The 20,876-nt window shown below is 45.8% G+C and overlaps 2 protein-coding genes across 25 annotated transcripts in view; one reads left to right on the top strand and one right to left on the bottom strand.

The window, feature by feature from the left end:
- The window catches only part of LOC147223800 (ankyrin-2-like), a 91,524-nt gene extending 89,415 nt beyond the window's left edge, over positions 1–2,109 (top strand). For all 12 annotated transcript variants that reach the window (XM_086165534.1, XM_086165536.1, XM_086165535.1 and 9 more), the window contains one exon: positions 523–2,109. In XM_086165534.1, the coding sequence (XP_086021660.1) occupies positions 523–754 (232 nt within the window). In that variant the 3' untranslated portion in view covers positions 755–2,109. The remainder of the gene's footprint in view (positions 1–522) is intronic.
- A 96-nt stretch (positions 2,110–2,205) lies between these two features.
- The window catches only part of LOC147223799 (calcium/calmodulin-dependent protein kinase type II delta 1 chain), a 61,977-nt gene continuing 43,306 nt past the window's right edge, over positions 2,206–20,876 (bottom strand). Inside the window, exons 9-21 of one of the 13 annotated variants that reach the window (XM_086165542.1) lie at positions 20,663–20,757; positions 19,348–19,470; positions 19,173–19,256; positions 18,880–18,922; positions 16,678–16,718; positions 14,392–14,451; positions 11,236–11,280; positions 8,874–8,922; positions 5,298–5,318; positions 4,806–4,881; positions 4,638–4,732; positions 4,306–4,534; positions 2,206–3,097 (exon numbers count right to left, since the gene is read on the bottom strand). In XM_086165542.1, the coding sequence (XP_086021668.1) occupies positions 3,094–3,097; positions 4,306–4,534; positions 4,638–4,732; positions 4,806–4,881; positions 5,298–5,318; positions 8,874–8,922; positions 11,236–11,280; positions 14,392–14,451; positions 16,678–16,718; positions 18,880–18,922; positions 19,173–19,256; positions 19,348–19,470; positions 20,663–20,757 (965 nt within the window). In that variant the 3' untranslated portion in view covers positions 2,206–3,093. Of the gene's footprint in view, positions 3,098–3,872; positions 4,535–4,637; positions 4,733–4,805; positions 4,882–5,297; positions 5,319–8,873; positions 8,923–11,235; positions 11,281–14,391; positions 14,452–16,677; positions 16,719–18,879; positions 18,923–19,172; positions 19,257–19,347; positions 19,471–20,662; positions 20,758–20,876 lie in introns of those variants that run through there. The other 12 variants (XM_086165545.1, XM_086165546.1, XM_086165548.1 and 9 more) reach the window with 12 other exon arrangements.

The following is a 20,876-nucleotide window of genomic DNA, read 5'->3' as shown; positions in this document are numbered from 1 at the left end:
TGGTGGCGCGCATGCTCTGCATGTATGAGGTCCTGGGTTCAATCCCTGGCAAATCCACTCAAGTTGCTGATAGTTGCTTTTTTTCAAGTTGATAAAATTGGAGAAGCGGTGAAGAAACATGTGCTTGCAGGTTGGAGCTTTTTCTTCGGTTTTAGAGACACTGAGGAGAAAACAGGAGGCAGTAGCGATGAAGATGTTGAGGTTCCTCTTTGATCCCATCAGAGGGACAGGACATGTTAACACTGAGATGGTTTGGACTACATGGACAGAAAAGGGGTTGTAAAAATCTGGGTAGATGGATGAGGAGGTTGGAGTTGCCAGGTAGGAGGTCCAGGGGAATACTAGAGAGGAGGTTTATGGATAGAGGCAAAGTAAGTTAGTTGGTGTGAGAGAAGAGGGTTAGATGGAGTCAGATGATCGTCTGTGGCCCTCTCAGGGGAAAAAGTCCTTAAAGTGTGAAACTAGTATTTCTGTCCCTGCCGCTCCCAAAGCCAGTGGATTAACTCCCCCTCTCGCCCCCAGAAGCCACATGTGTAAGTCGCGCACCCAGAGGAGGACGGTGGTGAGGGACGCCCGGGGGAAACACGTGCATCTGGAGCGCCTGGACGACGCCCCAGCCGCCCTGCCGCCCGACGCCCTTCGGCAGCGCCTGCATCTGCTGCTCCGGAGTTACGTGGAGGAGGAGCAGGGGGAGGAGGCGGCGGGTCAGGTCCAGGAAGAAGATGAGGAGGAGGAAGAGGAGAGCTTCCAGTGACATCCCGGCACTTCCTTCCCTCCGTCCACCGAATCACCTGCTGCCTGCTATTTTGTGACACAGCAGAACTTCCTGTGCTTTATTTCGTGTTTCTTGTTCCTTTTTTTTTTTTTGTGACCAAAGACATCGCCGCGCTTTTCTTTTTCTTCTTCTTCCTCGCTGGTGTTGCCCTTTGACCTCCTGGGGGAGGGGAGGTCAACCCCTTCACGCGCTGTCCTCCTACTGTTGGAAGTCTTGTAAAGGTTTGTACATAAAGTAGAGGAGGTGAATTCACCTTGAGGCGAAAACAATAAGCATTTAACTCGTTCATCCACCTGAACCTGCCGGGAAGGCACGGCGGCGGGTTGAGATTTAATCCCACGTCAGAGCGAGTGACCGGATTTCCCTGGATTCCCTCCGGCAGGATCCGCAGCAGACGGACACTCCATGTTTTCACCGAGCTTGACGGAAGGTCGTCTTCCTGTCTGACGAAGAGCGTGGAGGCTCACTGCATCAGCTCTGACGGATTTGGACCCCCAAACCTCCAGATTTAGAAAAAAAAATCCAGACGCCGCCTTCAGATGGTGAGAACGGGGCTGACAGGAGGTTCAGGCTCTCGGGTTCTGCTGGGGAACCATGTTCAGATATAGAGGTGATGTCTTCGCATCGTGCATCTGCTCTTCCCTATTTGTGCTCCCTGCTGACACGGAGCCGCCGCCACCTCTATATATGTGTGTGTGTGTGAAGCCTAATGACACATTGAGAAGGTTCTGCTGCACGTGCCTCCTCTTCTTCCTCATGCGCTCACCTACCTTTAAGATGAGATGCTGATACTTTTCTGTTTTTGTCCTCATCGGTGGCCGCGTTGCTAAGCCCTGAATTCCAAAGAGTTGAAGCTGATCCTCCACGCTCTCATAAGCTTGACCTTCCTCTTCTTCTTCACACCACCTTGTTTGTCACACACTTTATTTATTGTGATCCCTGATCTCTGAGGCTGAGAGTACTCTGTGTGTGTGTGTGTGTGTGCTTGGGAGATTATTGTAGCCATTGTAGACAAGCTGGGGAAGTTGTGTGCGTGTGTGTGTGTGTGTGCGCGAGTGCGTATGTGCAAGCACTTCTCAAGAGTTTAATCTGCGTGACAGTGCGATCCCCAGGACGCTGATCCGACAGGAGAAATGTCAGAAAGACGCCGAGGGAGACACATTTGAACATATTAGCGGCGTGGGTATCAGCGCCGGGCATGTATGACCTTATCAGATTAACCCCGGTCCGACCCCGAGGCTCCAGTCAGGCTCGGGGGCCGCGGTGTGAACTCGGCAAAATAAATAAAAAAACAATTGAAAAAAACAAATAAAAAATGTACATGTGTCAAACCATGAAGTCGTGTGGTTTCCTGGGTACCTGCAGTCAAGAAATCTGCCTTATTTTCCCCTTCTGCAGCTCAGAAAAAAAAAAAAAGACAGCAAGCAGCCTCGCGGTTCACGTTTTATTTTCCATTTCTTAAAATGTGGCTGCCGTCAGTGCAGCGGGTTTCCCGGGCCGAGGCCGCATTTCCGGGACAAAAAATATAGATGCAAAAAAAAAAAAAAAAAAAAAAAAAAAAAATCCAAGAATTTCGTCATCTGGGAATGTGGGGGTTCTTGGACAGCAAGTATCAGCGACTTAATCAAGTAAAGGTCAAAAATAGAGGAAAGTGGTGGAAAGGTTGGGGTCTTAATCAGTTCACAAACACAAGCTGGACCTCGACTTCTAGCGGATACACACAATGTTTCACCCCCCCCCCCCCCTTTGCTTCTACTTGGTAAACTTTTGCTAGCAGCAAGCGCAGGTACAAAATCTAGTGGATGGCAACCTGAACCCAAGCGATGGAAATATGTTGCGGGGACTTTTCCCAAAATAAAAAAAAACAAAAAAACACCGTCACGTCACAGAAGCTCCTCGGCGTTACTGAAGACTCACTATGCGATCACGGCGAAGTTTCACAGATGTATCGGCCCGGCAGCGTTCCACATGGAACGGTTAGAGCCTTGTGGACAACAACAGCTCCGCGCTAAAACATGCTGCAGGCGTGGCGTCACTACAAATACCAGGCCATCACTTTGATTTTAAAAGGGGCGGCGGAGGATCCTAAATGTTTCCTAAAGATGGCATCCCGATGCTGAACGGTGGATTCGGAGAATGTCGATGTCCCCCGCGTGTGCACGAGACTTGCCAAACAGCAACAATATGTAAACAAGACACTGTGAAGGGTATGGGGAATGGGTGCTTGGGGGGTCTATCTACGGCAGAGGAGGGTTCGCTGACCCTATGGTGGTGGGGCGGTGGACAGCTGGGGGCTCCTGAAGCCGAAGGCCGTCCTCTCAGCTGGAACACAAAAAGAAAAACACGTTTTCATGAGTCATCTTTCTCATGTTGCCAATGAGCAATAACCAGTAAATAGCAGAGCTACATATGCAGACAAACAAACATGCACTCGCTCATTCAATTTTCCCATTTTTTTTCGAAATTAACCTGCTGCATATTTTTGGACTGTGGGAGGAAACCGGAGAACCCAGGGGAAACCCACGCAGACATGGGGAGAACATGTAAACCTCACACACGAAGGTACCTTGTTGGGATCGGACCAGGGTCCTTGTTGAGCCGCATTTTGTAATAAACGTCCAAAATGTAATCACTTTTTCATTTCATTTTGTAATAAAGCCGCATTTTGTAACAAACTGCCCCAACGCATTTTGTAATAAATTTTGCCGCATTATGTTATAAGTTATTACATTTTGAGAAGATTATTACAAAATGCACTTGCAACTTTTTTATTCTCTAGGAAATGTAATAACATGGAATTCATAGAATATTCTCTGTTAATGCAACCTTTGAATAGTGTACTGATAGTAATTGCTAAGTACTGCTCCTAGGCTAATACAGTGATACTAATAATAGGCCTAGCTTTTACAAATACTTTTAAGTAAAATAAAATACAATTAACAAACTTATGCTTTAGAATTGTTATCACATAATGCACCATGTTATTACATTTCCTAGAAAATAAAAAAGTTGCAAGTGCATTTTGTAATAATCTTCTCAATACGTAGTAACTTATTACATAATGCGGCAAAATTTATTACAAAATGCGTTGGGGCAGTTTGTTACAAAATGCGGCTTTATTACAAAATGAAATGAAAAAGTGATTACATTTTGGACGTTTATTACAAAATGCACCGTTATTACAAAATGCGGCTCAACAGTCCTTCTCGCCTTCATTCATTCAGTCATTCATGTATTGTCAACAACAAGAAGACGTATGCTTAGCAGTGCTTCATTATCTACACGGCTCATCTTCGAGTCAGGTTCGCAGGTGGGGTTCACCCTGAGTCAGCTGATCCCAGGGACACATATAAAAACATACAACATTCACCCTCTCATTCAAAACATCTGGATAATTTAGGTTATCCAAAGAACCTGCTCCATGTTTTTTGGACCGTGGGAGGAACACCATGCAGAGACTCTACACAGAAAGGCCTCCTGGGTTAGGATGATGCAGGGTGGAGGTGATGAGGAACGGCTGAGCTTCTCACTTGGTGGGCACGGTGGGCGAGCCGGAGCGGTGGAAGTGGATGTTCTGCCACTTGCTGTCCCGGCGATGCCAGATGCGGGTCTCCTCCGACTGCATGGTGCGCGGCAGGCCGTTGGCGTCGATGTACTGGGTGAGGCGGATGTAGGCGATGCAGGCGGCTTCGTCCCCGATCAGGTGCACGTGGGGGTTGAGCAGGATGGTGTGGATGGGCTGCTTCCCCTTGGACAGAGCTGGAAGACAGCGGTGAAAGGTTGAGCTCCAGCAAAACCGACATCAGGGATTCCTGATGTTTGAAAAGTTCCGACCGTCCCCAGGACCAGAGATGTTTCTTACCGTTTTCGAAGTAGAAGCGATGGAAGTCGGTTCCTTCCACCAGGTTCCCCAAGGCCTCTGGCTCAAAGGACGTGAGGCCGGGATCACAAATCTTCCTGAGGGGGTTTTAAAGAGCAGGTTAAACCAATATTGCAGAACGGTGGCGAGATCGATTAATGGTAAACTCACGTGTACGCCTCAAAGTCTCCATTGTTGATGGCCTCGATCAGCTGCTCCGTGACCTTTATGATCTCCTGCTTGCGAGCTGGGGGATAGATGGGACATGGCAGAAGGTCAAGGAGTTGAAACAAAGTCCAGGTTGAGACCACTGGAGACCACGTCCACCCAAGAACCTGTCTGCACCTGGGATTGAAACATCAGCCGCGCAAACACAAAGGATCTCGGCATCTCAAATCATCTTGATTTGACTGAATCAACTCATCCAGACCTGCGGGATCTGCCAAATGTGTGGCTGGGAAACGCTAGTTTCTAGGAAGCTAAGCTAGGAACGATTTTTAAATCCAGGTGCAAACAGGATCTGAATGTCACCACACCGGGATGTTGACGGATCGAGGTTTCAAGAGCACGCTGTCAGGTGAAGGTGAAATGAGAGGGGGGGCGAACAAGTCTGAAATGGACGCCGTCAGTCGGTCTGAACATGGAGAACAACATCGAAATTACCTTTGGCGCTAACAAGGTGAGCTAGGAGACAAACGAGTGCAGAGAGTTAAGGGTTTCGGTCAGGACTTTGCAGCGCAAAGTCATACACTGACAGGGTGGAGATGGAAGTGGGACGGCGGCGGCGTTTCATCACACTCAGCTCTTAAACACTCGCACTCGCACTCACTCTCACGATGATCCTGTAGGTTTACCTCCATCAGTCCCATTGTTGTCCGCGGCTAACTGAACGCTCACGAGGCCACGGATCCCCTCGAGCGACACTAAGATGAGCAGACCGGTCACGGCTGCGGGGCGAGACATGTTTCCCCTGTAGACTGCAGTGTTTTCCCCACAGACTTGGGAGATATTAGACAATTGGACCATCAGGCCACGCTCTGATTGGCTGGCCGGTTGATGTGGTGAAACCACTGTTAGCCTAAAAGTGTCCTTTTGCACCATTGGATCTGCAAACATTTGACAAGCTGTATTGACGGTATTTACTGAGTGCTGTTGACTACCAGCGGGGGGGGGACAAGCTGCCTCCTCCCCCCTGAACCCCACTCGCTCAACTCTCCACGGCAAACATGGGGCTTATCAGTTTAAACGATGAAGCAACGTTTTTCATCATCCATGACACGTGTACGCGTCCTTCAATGAACACCATTAAAGATAATGATTGTATGTGTAGAGGGGGATTTTATGCATTTCCATGTTCTGGGTTTTGGGGTATAACCTTAAGCTTCCTCGAGGAGACAACAACTCAAGCATGCATCACTTTTTTAAGGTGGTCGACAGTCATCTCTGTCTGGAATCGGGGATCAGATATGATCTTAGCTTTACAAAGATGCTGTTGCAGTGCTCGGCCTGAGGGAGGGGCTACAGGACAGCAGCTCCGGTTGTAGAACCGATCAGATGTGGTTACCTCAGCTGTGGCGCTTTGTTTTTTACTCCATGTCGCCTTCCCTGAAAACTAGGACTCTCCACTTCCTCTCACAAAGTGGACGGCTTGATTTTGAGCTGTTTGTTTTTCTCGAGTGACTTTTCAAGCTCTCTGAGGTGACGAACCAGAGGCGAGATGTCATTCAATGTTCGAATGACGACGTTCTTCTGGTCTTGCTTTGCAAACCCCTAGAAGTCACCTATTCCTTCTCATTCTTGCCACTTTTATAGTTACCCTCTTCTTATCAAGCCACTGGAAATTTCTGGCACTTCACAGGAGGGAACCGAACATCAGCATTTAGGGCTTTGAGGAAAATGTAGCGTAGCTTGTTGATACCCACCGGACACACACAGTTTCCAGCAACCTGTCGCTCCGACCCGGCTTCTATTTACCCTGGGAATAAATTCCACAGGAAACACGACCTGACAAAATATGATTTTTGACAGTCCTCTTCTTTTTCATCCTGTCATCATGTATGTGTCTGCTCTTCTGTAACCACGGTAACACCACTGGTTGAGATTAAAAACAAATGAGATTGGCTGTTGATGCCAGACGACTTCGGATAAAGGTTAAAGATCCAGCGGGGGAAAAGGTTGGAAACATTCCCCGATGTCAGTTAGAATCAAATTGCAAGCTCGCAGCTTCCTTTCCAGCACCGAGAAAAAAAAAAGACTTACACCGGGAGCTGTCGAGGCCCCGACCGGCTGGGGACGCCCCCTGCTGGGTGGCGGGGCTCTGCATGCCGGTGTGTCGTGGGCGGCAGTGGCATGTTGTGAAATGACCGGAGAAAAGGACTAGAAAGGAGAAGGCGAAGAAGAAGAGCAGGTCGACCGCGACCAGAGTCCACAGGATGTAGCGGCGACAGTCCTCGCCACACGGCCAGCTGCCGGGCCAGCACCAGCACGGGGAGAAGAAATTGGAGGAGGAAGAGAAGAGGGAGGAGGAAGAGGAGGGTGACCGTTGGCGGGAAGAGGGTTGGGGAACGCCTGAGTGCTTTAGGTGGTAGATTTGGGGACTGGAGGGTCGAGTGTGCGCTAAGGGGCGATGACAAGGATGGATGGATGGAGGGACGGATGGATAGGATGTAGCTTAGCACAGGAGCGGCAGCATGAATGAAATGAGAAAAGGAAAACATTAAATGCAGGACAAGACAGTTTGTTGGAAGCCCTTAGAGGAAAATAATGAAATACAGAAATGGACAGAAGATGTATGCTTAGCTGTGCTTCATGAGAGAATGAGGAGACAACACACCGGCGCTAAGGAGGGCTTTAGCTTGCATCTTTGAATTTATAGACGATTTAATAACTAGTAATTACATATCAGGACACAGGAAATAGTCTGAACATAGAGAATTCACGCTTTCGGGACGGGCTGTTAAGTCTCGCGTCTCTTAAGATGCTGATCCCAGGTGAGCCTGTCAAGTCGTACCTTCTCAGGAGAAACAGTAAAGCTTACGGTGGAGACCCACCAAGAGATACTGCTACCTGCAGTTGAGGTACAAGGTGCTTTTGGGAGTTTTAGCTGCTACTCGGTGGTCTGTTTTGAAAATCCCAGCAAAGAATTTGGCAGCTGTGTGAGGCCATAGACCGCACCGCCTCTCCCCAAAACTACACCGCTAATCCAATCTTTCAACTGAAAAAGCAGAAAGATCAATTGTAGTCTTTCCTCCGCGGGGATGAAGATGGTTATCACACCATCACGTCGTGCGTGCCTGCGGTTTTCAACCTTGTTGGGAAGCACGCCGGTGAAAACAACCGAAGTGGAGCTCCGATTTCAAACCTTAGCTGAATAAGGTTACTGGAGCAGAGAGGAAACCCCCTCCGCCCCCCAACCCCTCGGGTACAAATACAATGGGGGCCCATTAGCCTGCACAGTTGCCTGCTCCTTAATGGGCCTGTGCATACACTGGAAGTACAGGGGCACGTACGCTGAGGCACGCACACTCATTACGGGTCATGCGCTCACCCCTCGGCCTCGCTCCGAGCGTTAAGATCACACTTCTCATTGGGCTGAGAGCTCCTCCGTTCTCCGTTTGCATCAAAACATTGAAAACATCAGATTGGGCGTATTGAGTCCTTCTTGCCCCTCGCTCCATCACCCAGTCCCATATGAAGTCCCGCTGACAGTAACGGAATATTATCAAACAATGAACTCCAAGTGTACCGGCTCCATGGCAGTAAACTGTTGTGACTTTCAGTATGTTCCAAGGGGGTTCCTTCTTTGGTCAAAGAGCTCTGGCCCGAGAGTCGACAGGGCTACCCTGAGAGATGACTGCGCGTCATGGAGTTGGAAAGCAGATACCTACAAAGTGAGCAGATTCCCTGGAAGTGTTAAGGCACCACCAAGGTAATTCCCTGTTTCTAGTGTTGCTCAAACGTGTGACCAGAAAGAGCACGGGAACGATTCGCTACTGGGCGGCACGTGAAATGGAAAATGAGGCAACGTGGAAGGTGCGAAATGATTTAAAGGTGTTCGCGACAGCGAGCAATGCAGGATAAAACACGAAGTGACCAGAGGAGCCATGCAAGGCAGAGCCCAGGAGCAAGAGCGAAATCCTGGACTGCCACTTGTTCCTTGAAACAGAAGCGTGAAGAAGTAGGGGGGATGATCTTGCAAGAGAGGAAACCCAACGCATTCGACGGTGTGAACCTCCCTACCTCTCACGTCCTCATCCTCGATGGTCGTGTTAGCGCTCTCGCTGGATTCCTGCCAAATGACAAAATTGAAGAGTGGTGAGGACAAGCCGCCGGGCGCGGATGTACACGAAAAAGCCAAGAGCGCAAATGTTAGTCATTCAGAGATTCTCCAGTTAGAAGTATGTGTGCTTGTTGTCTCATTGCCAGGCTTTGCATAGTGTAAAATCCACAGTTTTCAGGTATCTGTATTAAAGTGTGGGGGTTTCACCAACAGACTGCCGGCTTCACGGGGAGATTTATTAGGGTGCCATTAGTGTGATACTAAGCTCACACCACACTCTATTGGATTTCCGCTGCTTTTATTCTGTGACACAGAATAGTTTATATTTCAACCCGCCATGTTTTCTCTTGTACTGACTGGCGCCCTTATTGATCAGGTTTTATTTGTGGAAAAATGGCGAGTCCAAGCATGACTTCTCATTACTGATCTCAGCGCCGAATACAGATTTAACCGTCAATTTTTCAGTAATACGGCGTCATCAATGGTACTGTAAGTGGGTGTGCAAGGGGGTTGGAAAGGAGAAAAGTGTGATAAAAGAGTGTGAAATGAGAGCAGCCATGGTGTCTGGTTTGGAGACACTGAAGAGAAGACAGGGTTGAGAGCTGGAGGCAGCGGAGATGAAGATGTGGAGGTTCTCTTTGAGACTGAGGAGGATGGAGAGGATCAGGATTTGACCCCTCTGATGCGGCTCTCTGTGGCATTTGAAAATGATTAACGGGTATTTAATTTAAATTTACTCTATTTTAGTTCATTCATTTTTAAAAGTATTTTTAAATTGAACGTCTAAATAAAACATGTTAAAATATTTTTGTTGCTCTTAATAAGCTTTAATTAAAAGTAACCTTTAACCCCAAAATCTGTCTTTTCAAACACAAGTTCAAAATATTTTGTTGCAAGCACAAATGTAATTAGTTTTCTCTGCAGTTTTTCACTGATTTAAATGAAATAAAACACATATTTTGTTTATACATAGCACAAAGGTAAAAAAAAAAAGGTTATATGCCGCGTTAATTCATTTTAAATTTAAAAAGCGTTGTGTGGCTCCCGGTGATTTCTTTAATGTGAAGAAACAAGTCCAAATGGCTTTTTGAGTGGTAAATGAGGAAGACCAGCGATGAGGTTTATGGAAGGAGAGAAGGAGGACGGGAAGTTAATTGGTGTGAGAGGAGAGTGTTAGATGGAGGCAGGTAATTATTTGTGGCCCTTGAAGGGAGCAGCCCAAAGGAAAAGAAGTATGGTCAATTGCAAAAAAAAAAAAAAAAGCTGCCCTCAATTGTTACTTTTTATTTTGTGCACATGTGAAGCAGCTCTTCCACCATCAGGACAGGTGGTGAGACCGGCTCACATGCCACAACAAGGCCTGCTATGCTAGAGGCTACATTCTCAATCGACTGCACAAAGCAACACAATCGGGCATGCACATATTTGGTCTTATGGATTATATGAGATATTATAGATCCGTGCCACTGCACCATTACATACACAGCGGCGTCCAGGAAGGATTTGGCTCGGAACAGATTTGACATCCACGGCAATGTGCGCTCTTAATTTTGTTCCGGCGGCATGCATAATCCCTCTGTCACACAACGGCGACATGTAAACGTTGACGTCACAGAGAATATGGCACATGCTTCGCACGAGGCCGCGGTATGTAAACCCGCACAATCCGTCACGGTGTTCCATAATAACAACATAGGAAGCAAGTGATGACAAAACATACAAAAAAAAAAAAAAAAACCACAACACCTTGCAATTGTGTGAGGAAGTCATAAAACAACAGTACCGGTAAAAACGTCCCTCAGGATGGGTAATCGGAAGGGCTTAAAGTGGTCGGTGTCAAAATGGCTCATGGCCGAAAGTAATGAATGAGCGAACCTTGCCTCTTGTCCAATGACAGCGAGGACTGGCTCCAACCCCCAATGAGCCGGATGTAGAAGTGAATGGTTGTTTGTCTGTTTGACAAACCCCCCCCTCTAACCCAATGACCGCAAGGATAGATTACATGAATTAATTAATGCCTATTTAGGCGAACATCTGTGTTGTTATTTGGCACCGTATAAAAAAAAAAAAAAAAAAAAAATCAGACTTGGCTCTATGACTTTATCTGAAAATTTCGAGGAAAAGCTCAAACAAAGAACAAGTGTGGTTTCAACCGGTACTGTTGACATGCAATGGTCTCATCACGACATGCAACAGCGCAGTCCAATCTGCTGTCTGGTTAAGACGTTGACAATCTGCGGCACACACGTTGGAAGCAACACCGAGGTTGTGTTGATGCCAGCAATCCAACGCGACACACGAGCAACATGGTCAGCTCTGTACCTTGTTCCCCTCAGCTGGGTTGTGAATAACAGTAGTCTGAGGCTCCTGATTTGAGAGGAGGACCGGCGAGTTAGAAGCAAAAAGAAAGTTAGTTAGAGAGTATTTTCGCATGAAGAAGTTGGGAGAGAGCGAGCATTTCTGGTTCTCCGGAGACAGGAACACCAAAACACAACAGCAGCACAATAACCGCATTAACAAAACGTAAAACGTCAGGAGTACTTTCACAATGTGTGATTGAAAACGGACATGAAAATAATTCACATCAGACAGAAAAGTTTGATTTTATAGATAAAAACACCCTGAAGGTTTCATTCAGTGCAGGGAAAATGACCAAATGCATGCATTTTCTGGAAAACGCAATACAAACATTAACACTGACAGTATAACCACGGGAAACCCATGTCAGGAGGCAACATGCTCCATCTTGCATGTTGGGTACACAATGCAAAACCAGCTCTTGGCCCCATTTACATCATCTTGAGGATGTTTTCTAAAAGCCTAGAGGACTAAAAAAACAAGGAAGGATTGAGCTTCTCCCATACTGACAGATAGCGTACGTCTAAAACTGTGTGTGTGTGCTCAGACGTTCCGAAACATAAGAAACGGAGCATAAATTTGTTCCTGCACACCTTTCCTTGATACATCCCAAATAACTCCACATGCCATTTAGACCTCCTTTTTCTTCTCCCATCAATAAATAGGCTAATATGTGTAAACACACCTCTGCTTTCACCTTCTGTCCACATAACAGAAAACACACCAGAAGCATCAACAAAACAGAAGAATTTCACAGAAAGTGATGTCGATGGACTTCTATCAGAGGGGGAGATGGGACAAACCATATTTTTGGGCTGGTGCAAGTGGCAAAAGAGACTATAGTGAGTTGGTGTGTGTGAGAGGAGTGTAAACAAAGCAGGATGGGAACGTTGCCCCGCAGACAAAATGAAGGAAAAATGGTCCGACATAAGATTCATTATAATAAGAAGAATTGCTGCATGTCAGTAGTTTTTGCTAAAGGAGGAGGCCCAAGGGTGCTGGAGAGATGCCAGCTAGCTCTCACTGAAAGTTTCCTGTTGCTAGGAACCTGAGCGTGGTAAGGACTTGTACTGAAACACTGGAGCCAGTTCAGCGCAGAGCTCCAGGTGGATCGCGCTTGGTAGCCTAAATCAGCTAATAAGCCAGTCGTCATCCAGGGTCGGCAGGTCAGACTTTAAGACACGCCTCCTCCGGACTCTTCTTTGCAATGTCTTCTTGCGGTGCCATAGCTGCCATCGTTGCACAATTTAACATAATCATTTATCTGGCATGCATGTAATAATCTACAGTGTCTTAATTTGAGAACTTATTTCATGTGACTTAATTAAGACGATCATCCAACACCTCGCAACCGAGCACCCACTGATGAGTGTTAACATCTTCACGGGACATAAACGTATCAGTCTTGTTTGTCACTTTAAGACTTATCTATGCATGTGGTTTAGTTTAGTTGTTTGCATGTGAAGCAAATCCAATATTGACACGAGAAACTGTTGGGGAACATATCATGTTAGGGTAAGGCAGGTTTTAGCTTTTCATAGTTTAGCATTGGCATACTCCGCAACTCGATGTGTCGTGAGGGCCCTGGTCCATGTACAGGCTGCAGACAGATCTTTTCTCTTTTAGTTGCTAGGTTGATTTCATATATTTGATTTTGTCACAATTGTTAGCAATATCTCAGTCCAAATAGACTTTTATATAATTCTTAGTTATATACTGTAATGATCCTAAAGGGATGTGTTAGTTGTTCTTGCGGTTGTGCTCATTGTTGACTGTTGCGGGGGCAGTGTGACCACACAATATTGCTTTTGTGCAGGCTATTTTTTCGTCCATAACCCACGCCAACAAACAGCTCCTTACTCTAGTGGCACACCTCAACAACTTAAACAAGCAGGTATCCCATCATCCCATGCGCACATCACAAAGTGACAACAAAAATGAACACAACAGCAAGAACATCTAACCCAAATCCCTCAAGGATCATTATACTGCCCCCAACAGTCAGTTCCTCAATCTGGAGGGAACAACTAAGTCTCTAAGGAGGTGAGGCAATTGGTGCCAACTCCCTGTCCTCCTGGGGCCATCAGTTGGTACAGGGGCGATTCGATGAGCGATTGTATGCAGGAGAAGAAGGGAGTCCTACATGCTTCTCCAAGAAAGCGGGACAAGATTGTCCACCGTACAAGCAAGAACCCACATCGCTTCAGGATGTTGTGGAGCTAAGTTCTAGCAAGGCTAAGCACAGAGGAAGGAGGGCTAGCAGTCACAAATCAGAGGGGAGGAACAGAGATTGACTTTTTACTAAGTTACCAAGCAGAATGTCTTCATAAGTGCATCTTTGTTTTTCTTTTTTGCCTTTGAAAATGCAAAAATTAATGGCAGCGACTTTGCCAGGATAGATGTAGCCTGTGAGACTTGCGGGGTCCCTTAAATCTGTTAACAATGCAAAAATATGTCTCCCCAAGATCCATTGTTGCCAGAGAATTCAATTATACTTTTTTTAGCATCTCCTGTTTGGAATCATATTAATTTCAGATAATATTCTTGGGTGCTTGGACAGGCGGGAACAGATCCAAACAAACAAACCTAGAGAAATTAAACAGGAAAATCAGACCTTATCAGGTCTTCCATTTTTGAAATGTCTGATCCTTTTGTCCTTTTCATGATACCAATAAATTAAACAGACAAGAGAGAAGAAAGAAACATTAGTTCACTGGATTACTGTTTACCCTGTGTCTTTGCATCTGCTAACTGATACTGTGCCAAGTACTGAGTAGGTGGTGTGGTGTAGTCAAAAATAAACTGGCGGCTCCTCCAAATTTGCATCCTATGACAATTTACAAGAACAGCTCGACAACAGTGGCAACCGGAGGTTAGCCACGGTTGGCACGTAGCAGCCCCAAAGTATCAACAACAAAGGAAATGTATCCACGGCAATGTTGTATGGCAATGAAGCAAATCCAGAGAGAGCATGTTGACAGTCGACATTGAGCTTCACAAAACATCAGCCGTACAGGAAGACGTGGTGTTTAACATGAGCAACGCCGCCGAAGGCACAATGAGACGGTAAATGAGACGGACACGGTCGTGCAAAGGCAAGCAGGCAGGCGAACAGTGTACCAGAGAAGGAGTGGGAACAGGCTCTTTGGCGCTGGTGACCACATTGGCCTTGTTGTTGATCTAGAGGGACATGGTGGGTAGACAGAGAGACAGACAAAGACAGACGAGACAAGGAAGAAGGGAGTGGGCTTAGTGTCAGGAAAGTGCTCTTCAAGCAGCTGCTGTGGAGGGAGAAATATAAAAGGCAGAAAAGGAGTTGTGAGTGATAGCAATACAAGTACCATCGAAACCTGAAGAGTCCACCTGGTTCTTTAAGGCAACTCCTCGCAAGCGCCCTTTTCAAAATCCCCGGATCTGATACGGGAGCTGAGTAGAGACTAAAGCTGCGTGCAACCTGTAGGATAGCAGCACCACTGGGAAGGCCAAGACAGCCGGAGACCCTTTGTTTCCATCAAACACATCAGGCTGTGGGATTGTGCCGAACAGAGCTCGTGTCCGTCTGAAGGCTATTGTTGAGCCCTTAGCAAGCTGGATCATTGACAAGTTTAAGTTCAGTAAAACCCATACTCAACATGCGACGCTGAAAAGAACCTGATGACAACAAGACCACGCATGGGTGTCCAGTCGCAGAACACCTTCCACTCACGTTCCAGCCATGTGACTTTGCAACGGATTTCAATCAAACTCAGTGACGCTAGGTAAGTGACTCCGGATGATGTCCAGCCATGAGTAAAACATGCGTGTGATCGGAAATGCACGAAAAAAATCAAAGCTGACTTTGAATACAGTGATCGGTTGGGGTTAGCGGCCTCTTCGCGATCGCTATATTATCAAAATGGAGTAAAGGTGACTGGTTGCAGGAGTGATGCTGAGTATCCATTATATTTGTGTTTGAAAAGCTAGATAATTATGAGCTCTTTTTTCATTTTGAATTTTTCATAATAAAACCCAGCCAGATGCCCTGTTCCAAGTGCACTGGCTTTTTAAAATATGATCTGACCTCCAGAATGTAATGCTCTGTTGCTATTTGAATCAAACACACCTACAAACTAGTGAAGGGAGTACAGAGGACTCATACAGATCACACATGCTATGCTAATTGATAACTTGATGTGTTGTGCTTCCAGGAAGGACTATATGAAAATGATTCAAAAGGGACCTCTAAAAGCTATTTATCACTAGCTAGCTAGCTAGCTAACTGTAGCACGCTCACCCTGGGGGTTCCTCTACCGTCTGCCTTCCTTTTCTGTATAGCAGTCAGAACAAGAGAAAGAGAGAGAGAGAGTATTGTCTCAAAAGACCACAAACTCTAAAAACAAGCCGCCTAGAAATAGCCACGACGGTGCAACAGCTACAGATTAGTGGATGACCCACAGCCGCAGCCCGCCAACACCAACAGTTAGCAGCTGAGACATACATCTGCCAGCTTGATCTGCAAACCAGGCTTCAAGAGTTGGATTTAAATCAGCTTGTCTAACCCTGAGTCTTATTGCTTTCTCTCGATGGATGGTTTGAATGACGCTGTTGCACGAAACCCTTTCAAGTCTGGTGCAGATCTGACATACGCAGGTACCTTGATTCTTTTTTTTTTTTTTTTTTTTTTTTTTTTGAGTCTTCGATGTGCAACTCTGCTCACAAATACACCAGTGGCCTCAATGTTCTGTTTGTGTTCACAGGGCTTTTATGAGTTCACTCATGAAGAGCGCAGACATCTGGCGGCAGCGGTGCAAAAAAGAGGTTCCGGTGTTGAACCACCTGCCCCAAAATTCAGCAACTTCCTCCGGGACTCAGTCTGTTCAAAGGGATTGGGACTTGCGTTTGTCAAAAGTTAATTGTTTCAACCGACATAAAACTAACATTGAAATGAACGCTTGAAGTTTTAATGGTTCGCAGCTCACAGAAAAAACGCTCACCCTGACAGATTTAGACAATCCGATGGAGAAATCATGCCGAATCCAGTGATACACTTGAGACCACCTTGTGACTTGGGAAGAAATCACGGAACATTTTTTTTTCACCCCTCTGTGTGTGGGTCAGGGTTCAAATGGGGATATGCTGTTAGTAGGCGATGGCAAAACTCAATGATGTTGTTTTACTGACCCACGTTTCTCTCGAGTCCAACAAAAAGGGCAAAATCTTGCCACCTGTATGTAGGATGCAACGGGAGGATTAAGCCCTCAGAGGCAACTCAAACCCCTTTGATTACCGGGGCAGAGGTGAGTTAGTAACAAGGTCGTAGGCACAGGGAAACTCAACTTGAACCTGCTAAGGTGGAGTTTGGGTGCATATTCAAGGTGTAAATCCATCATGAGAGTAAAAAAAGTGACTGAAAGGAAAAAAACTTACTTTGACGCCGTCTGGCTTTTTGTTCAGCAGACTCTTGGCTGCTGCGGGGAGAAAACATAATGTGAGGAAGGCGGTGGACACACACATGCACGGAAGCAAAAGAACAAACAAATGTACATGTCGCTATCTATTCAAGACAAGCCAATTACTGGCAGCCTGTTGAGCCGCATTTTGTAATAACGGTGCATTTTGTAATAAACGTCCAAAATGTAATCACTTTTTCATTTCATTTTGTAATAAAGTTGCATTTTATAATAAACTGCTGCATTTTGTAATAAACTGCCCCAACGCATTTTGTAATAAATTTTGCCGCATTATGTAATAAGTTATTACATTTTGAGAAGATTATTACAAAATGCACTTGCAACTTTTTTATTCTCAAGGAAATGTAATAAAATGGAATTTATAGAATATTCTCTGTTAATGCAACCTTTGAATAGTGTACTGATAGTAATTGCTAAGTACTGCTACTAGGCTAATACAGTGATACTAATAATAGGCCTAGCTTTTACAAATACTTTTAAGTAAAATAAAATACAATTAACAAACTTATGCTTTGGAATTGTTATTACATAATGCACCATGTTATTACATTTCCTAGAAAATAAAAAAGTTGCAAGTGCATTTTGTAATAATCTTCTCAATATGTAATAACTTATTACATAATGCGGCAAAATTTATTACAAAATGCGTTGGGGCAGTTTTTTACAAAATGCGGCTTTATTACAAAATGAAATGAAAAAGTTATTACATTTTGGACGTTTATTACAAAATGCACGGTTATTACAAAATGCGGCTCAACAAGCCTCAAAGATGCAGACGGAGGGGATGCAAATAAATCCAGGGGAATGATTAGTTTGGATCGTGCACGGTGACCAATCACCCTCTGTTGGAGGCCTTCTCTCATCTCTTCATTCAAAGAGGGCGGGTTAACATGGGACAATGGAAGTCGGCATGCACTGACGTAACACAGTTCATGATTAAATCTAATTCTACACCATTCACCGTGGAGGAGAAGGGTGTGTGGCGGGCAGATGTGAAAGATCTCCACTTATATAGCACGACACGGATGCCACGCAATGAACGTCGTGAGCAACTTGTGGTGTCCACGCACGTCAGCGTGCAGACGGGATGCCAAAGGGGATCAAGCCTTCCGATTGGAGGGGCCCTGCTCTATCGGCGCAACAATGTGTTTTTAACAGGTGTCCATTAGATACCTAATAATAAAAAAAAAAAAACACAGTTTTTATTGAATGTTGTGTGACTTCAAGTGTCCCATGAAAAGCACAGGGATGGGGCGAGGTGCAGGGAGGGGTGCATTCTGTACATCAGCTTTGCGGTGATATCATTTAGAGCAGCCATATTGGATGTTTAAATAACTTTTAAAGCAGTACCACTATGAATGCTTAAGGCCTGTTATGTAATTTAATGTGAAATCAAAATTTTCCACCATCTGGAATGCCCAATATGGGGATCCAAGCTAGAGAACTTTACTAAGTAACCCAGTCCTTGGTTACTCTAAGGTTCTGGGGCTGGAGCAGGAATGTCCCTGGTACAGATTTGTTTTGTTTGTTTTAGGTACAGGGCATTGTGGCAATCAGCTGAGTAGCTTTTTAGGAGAAGGTACTCTCTCGGTGTAATCTAGGAATATCATGAGAAGCTGCACTGCACATATCCTGATGTTACTCTGTTGGTTTGTCATAGCTCTACCATTTTCAGAATGCAAACTGTCAGCAAATCGGCCTAGAGTTCATGTATTTTCTGACATTATAGCAACATCGGGTGGATTATGTCAGCTGAGAGCTTTCGTAGAAATGCCGTGCCTCTGAGCCAAACCTTGCTGGACACTTAGGTGCCGGCTAATGATAACAGACTCTTACCTTTCACACCGGTTACATCAGAAGAAAGGGGAGGGGGAGAAAAAAAAAACAAAAGCACTGAATTACTGAATTTCTTCATGCAATGCAAAGATGTCCGGTTCACATTGACTTCAGACGTCTCAGAAAACAAATCCAAAAACAGATACACGCCTCCAATCCAGAGCGTAGGATCCAGATAAATGGTCTGCCCTTTTAAAAAAGGCTAGCTGACGGTCCAGCATCGATCCAAGTACAAATTCAAGAGGCGGGGGGGGCTCAGCGACAAACGCTGGCCATGATCTATCATTGTGAGCAGTTCGTGCTGCGTCTGGATCGGTCCTACCTGAGAAGTTGCGAGTGGCGAGCATGGTGGTCAGGATAGCACCCTGAGAAAGATAAGAGTAGGAAAGACATTCATATTGGTGAAACAGTATTTAAAAGAACATCTATTCTGTTTTTACTTTACCGCACCAAGACAAGCACAAGGTTATGCATTTGTGGACGCACTGGCAAAAACAAGGATCCTCAAACTTTTCTGGAGATGAGCTGTCCGATTTACAGCTTTACAGCTAATTTGCGGGTAGGTCTCTTGCGCGTCCACAGGTTGGTTCATTTTTTTCTTTCTAGCACACATACCTTGAGCTTCCTTCTGGCATTGAACTTCTTCAGGCACTCCACAGTCTCCTGTCTGTGCATCATGGATGCCACGGTTGAGCGTTGCTGTGGACATACAGACAATGTGAGACATTGTCAACATTTTTGGCAGCAAAGGTGGATGTGAAAGTGGCAGCTGTCCACCGGGAACACCTACGCAGATCCAGGGGTGTTTGAGAGCGTCCGTGGCAGTGACACGCTTGGCCGGATTGATGGTCAGCATTTTGTTGATCAGGTCTTTGGCCTCGGGAGTCACCGTGTCCCACTCTGGAGAAGGAAACTTCGACAAGAATCTCAGTCAGATAACCCAACTCGGGTAAACATGACCTATACTTTTTCTGGACCAGCCACCACTTGACAAAGGTACCTTTTCTTAGTGGACATACTAGAACACTAGCTAAAGCAGGGGTCTCTAATATGTCATTCATGAAGTAGCAGTAACACATGGCCCCATTTTATTTAGCTAGCCAAAGTGTTGATGAGTGATAGGTAAATTTGATAACTTGACCGGTTACTTGGCAAACCTCCTGCTTACATCCGATAAAATTCACAAGTGTCCCACCTTCTTCTTCCTGTACAAAGTGTTCATTTGCCAATTGGTGAATCAAACAGCTACGCTATCGATGATGTAAGATGGGCATCAGCAATGACCATGGGAGGTTCTCACACCAATGCTGAAGACCATTTTACCACAGCGACTTCTCGTGGAATGTTCCTGCGGGTACCAGCATGCAAGATGATAAAGGGGCTTAAAACAAGGCTTCTAGTGTCTGTTCAGCAAACTGACAAAGAAGGTCCATGCTGCGATGGTGGCTTTGTTTAAAGCAACGCCTGTCTTATTGATGGCAACCATGAAGGAAGAAGCTGAAATCTTATTCATGGACCATATAAGTATGACAGAACCTTGCATGCTCTTGCAGACATACAACTCGGCACTTACACTACACTGACTGCAGATGTAGTCAAATGCCTGGAATTGGACACAAACTGCCTTCTTTTTTTTTTCAGGGCTGTCATTGGAAGCCTTGAAGGGGAAAAAAAAAAGCTTGAAGACCCCTGAGTTGAACAAATCCACCAGCGGTGACAGAGAAGTAGATTGACCCCTCCTACAGCTCCGCGGCCAAAGAGTACTTCAGCTTCTCCCCAATTGTTTCCGTGGGGGACCACGGAGTAGTCTACATCTGTCAGAGGCTGCCAGTGAACATTTCATTGTTCCTCACACGTCGGTTTCTTTTCTTCACGAGGCAATGCTTCTAATTATCCTATAATATACATTTTAACTACTAGCTCAGAAATCTCCAGTCTACAATTTCCCACGAAAGTGTTCCATGAATGTGACTTCATCGAGGCAAGCAACCGAGTTCCGCCTCCACCATCGCACAGAGAAGTCTGCTCGGCCTCAGTTCATTAAGAGATGAGGAAACAGTCCCTGAATGTGACCCAGAGGGCAAGAGTGCGGAAATGACCCTCACATCGTAAGCCCCAGCCTTGATCTGCTGGTAGAGTCTGTGCTGGTCTTCGTCCCAGAAAGGGGGGTATCCCACCAGAAGGATGTAGAGGATCACACCTGCGTGCACAAACGCACAAATACACACACACACGCACAGACACATACGCACACACACACACACACAGAGTCTGAGTAACTCCCTATGACGGCCAAATTCCATGGAGCTTTTCCACCAG

The sequence above is a fragment of the Fistularia commersonii genome, chromosome 19 (genome assembly GCF_037954325.1).
Source record: "Fistularia commersonii isolate RoL2024-O1a breed Wild chromosome 19, RoL_Fcom_v1.0, whole genome shotgun sequence".
Lineage (NCBI taxonomy): Eukaryota > Metazoa > Chordata > Actinopteri > Syngnathiformes > Fistulariidae > Fistularia > Fistularia commersonii.
This window is presented reverse-complemented; position numbering and strand designations above follow the sequence as displayed.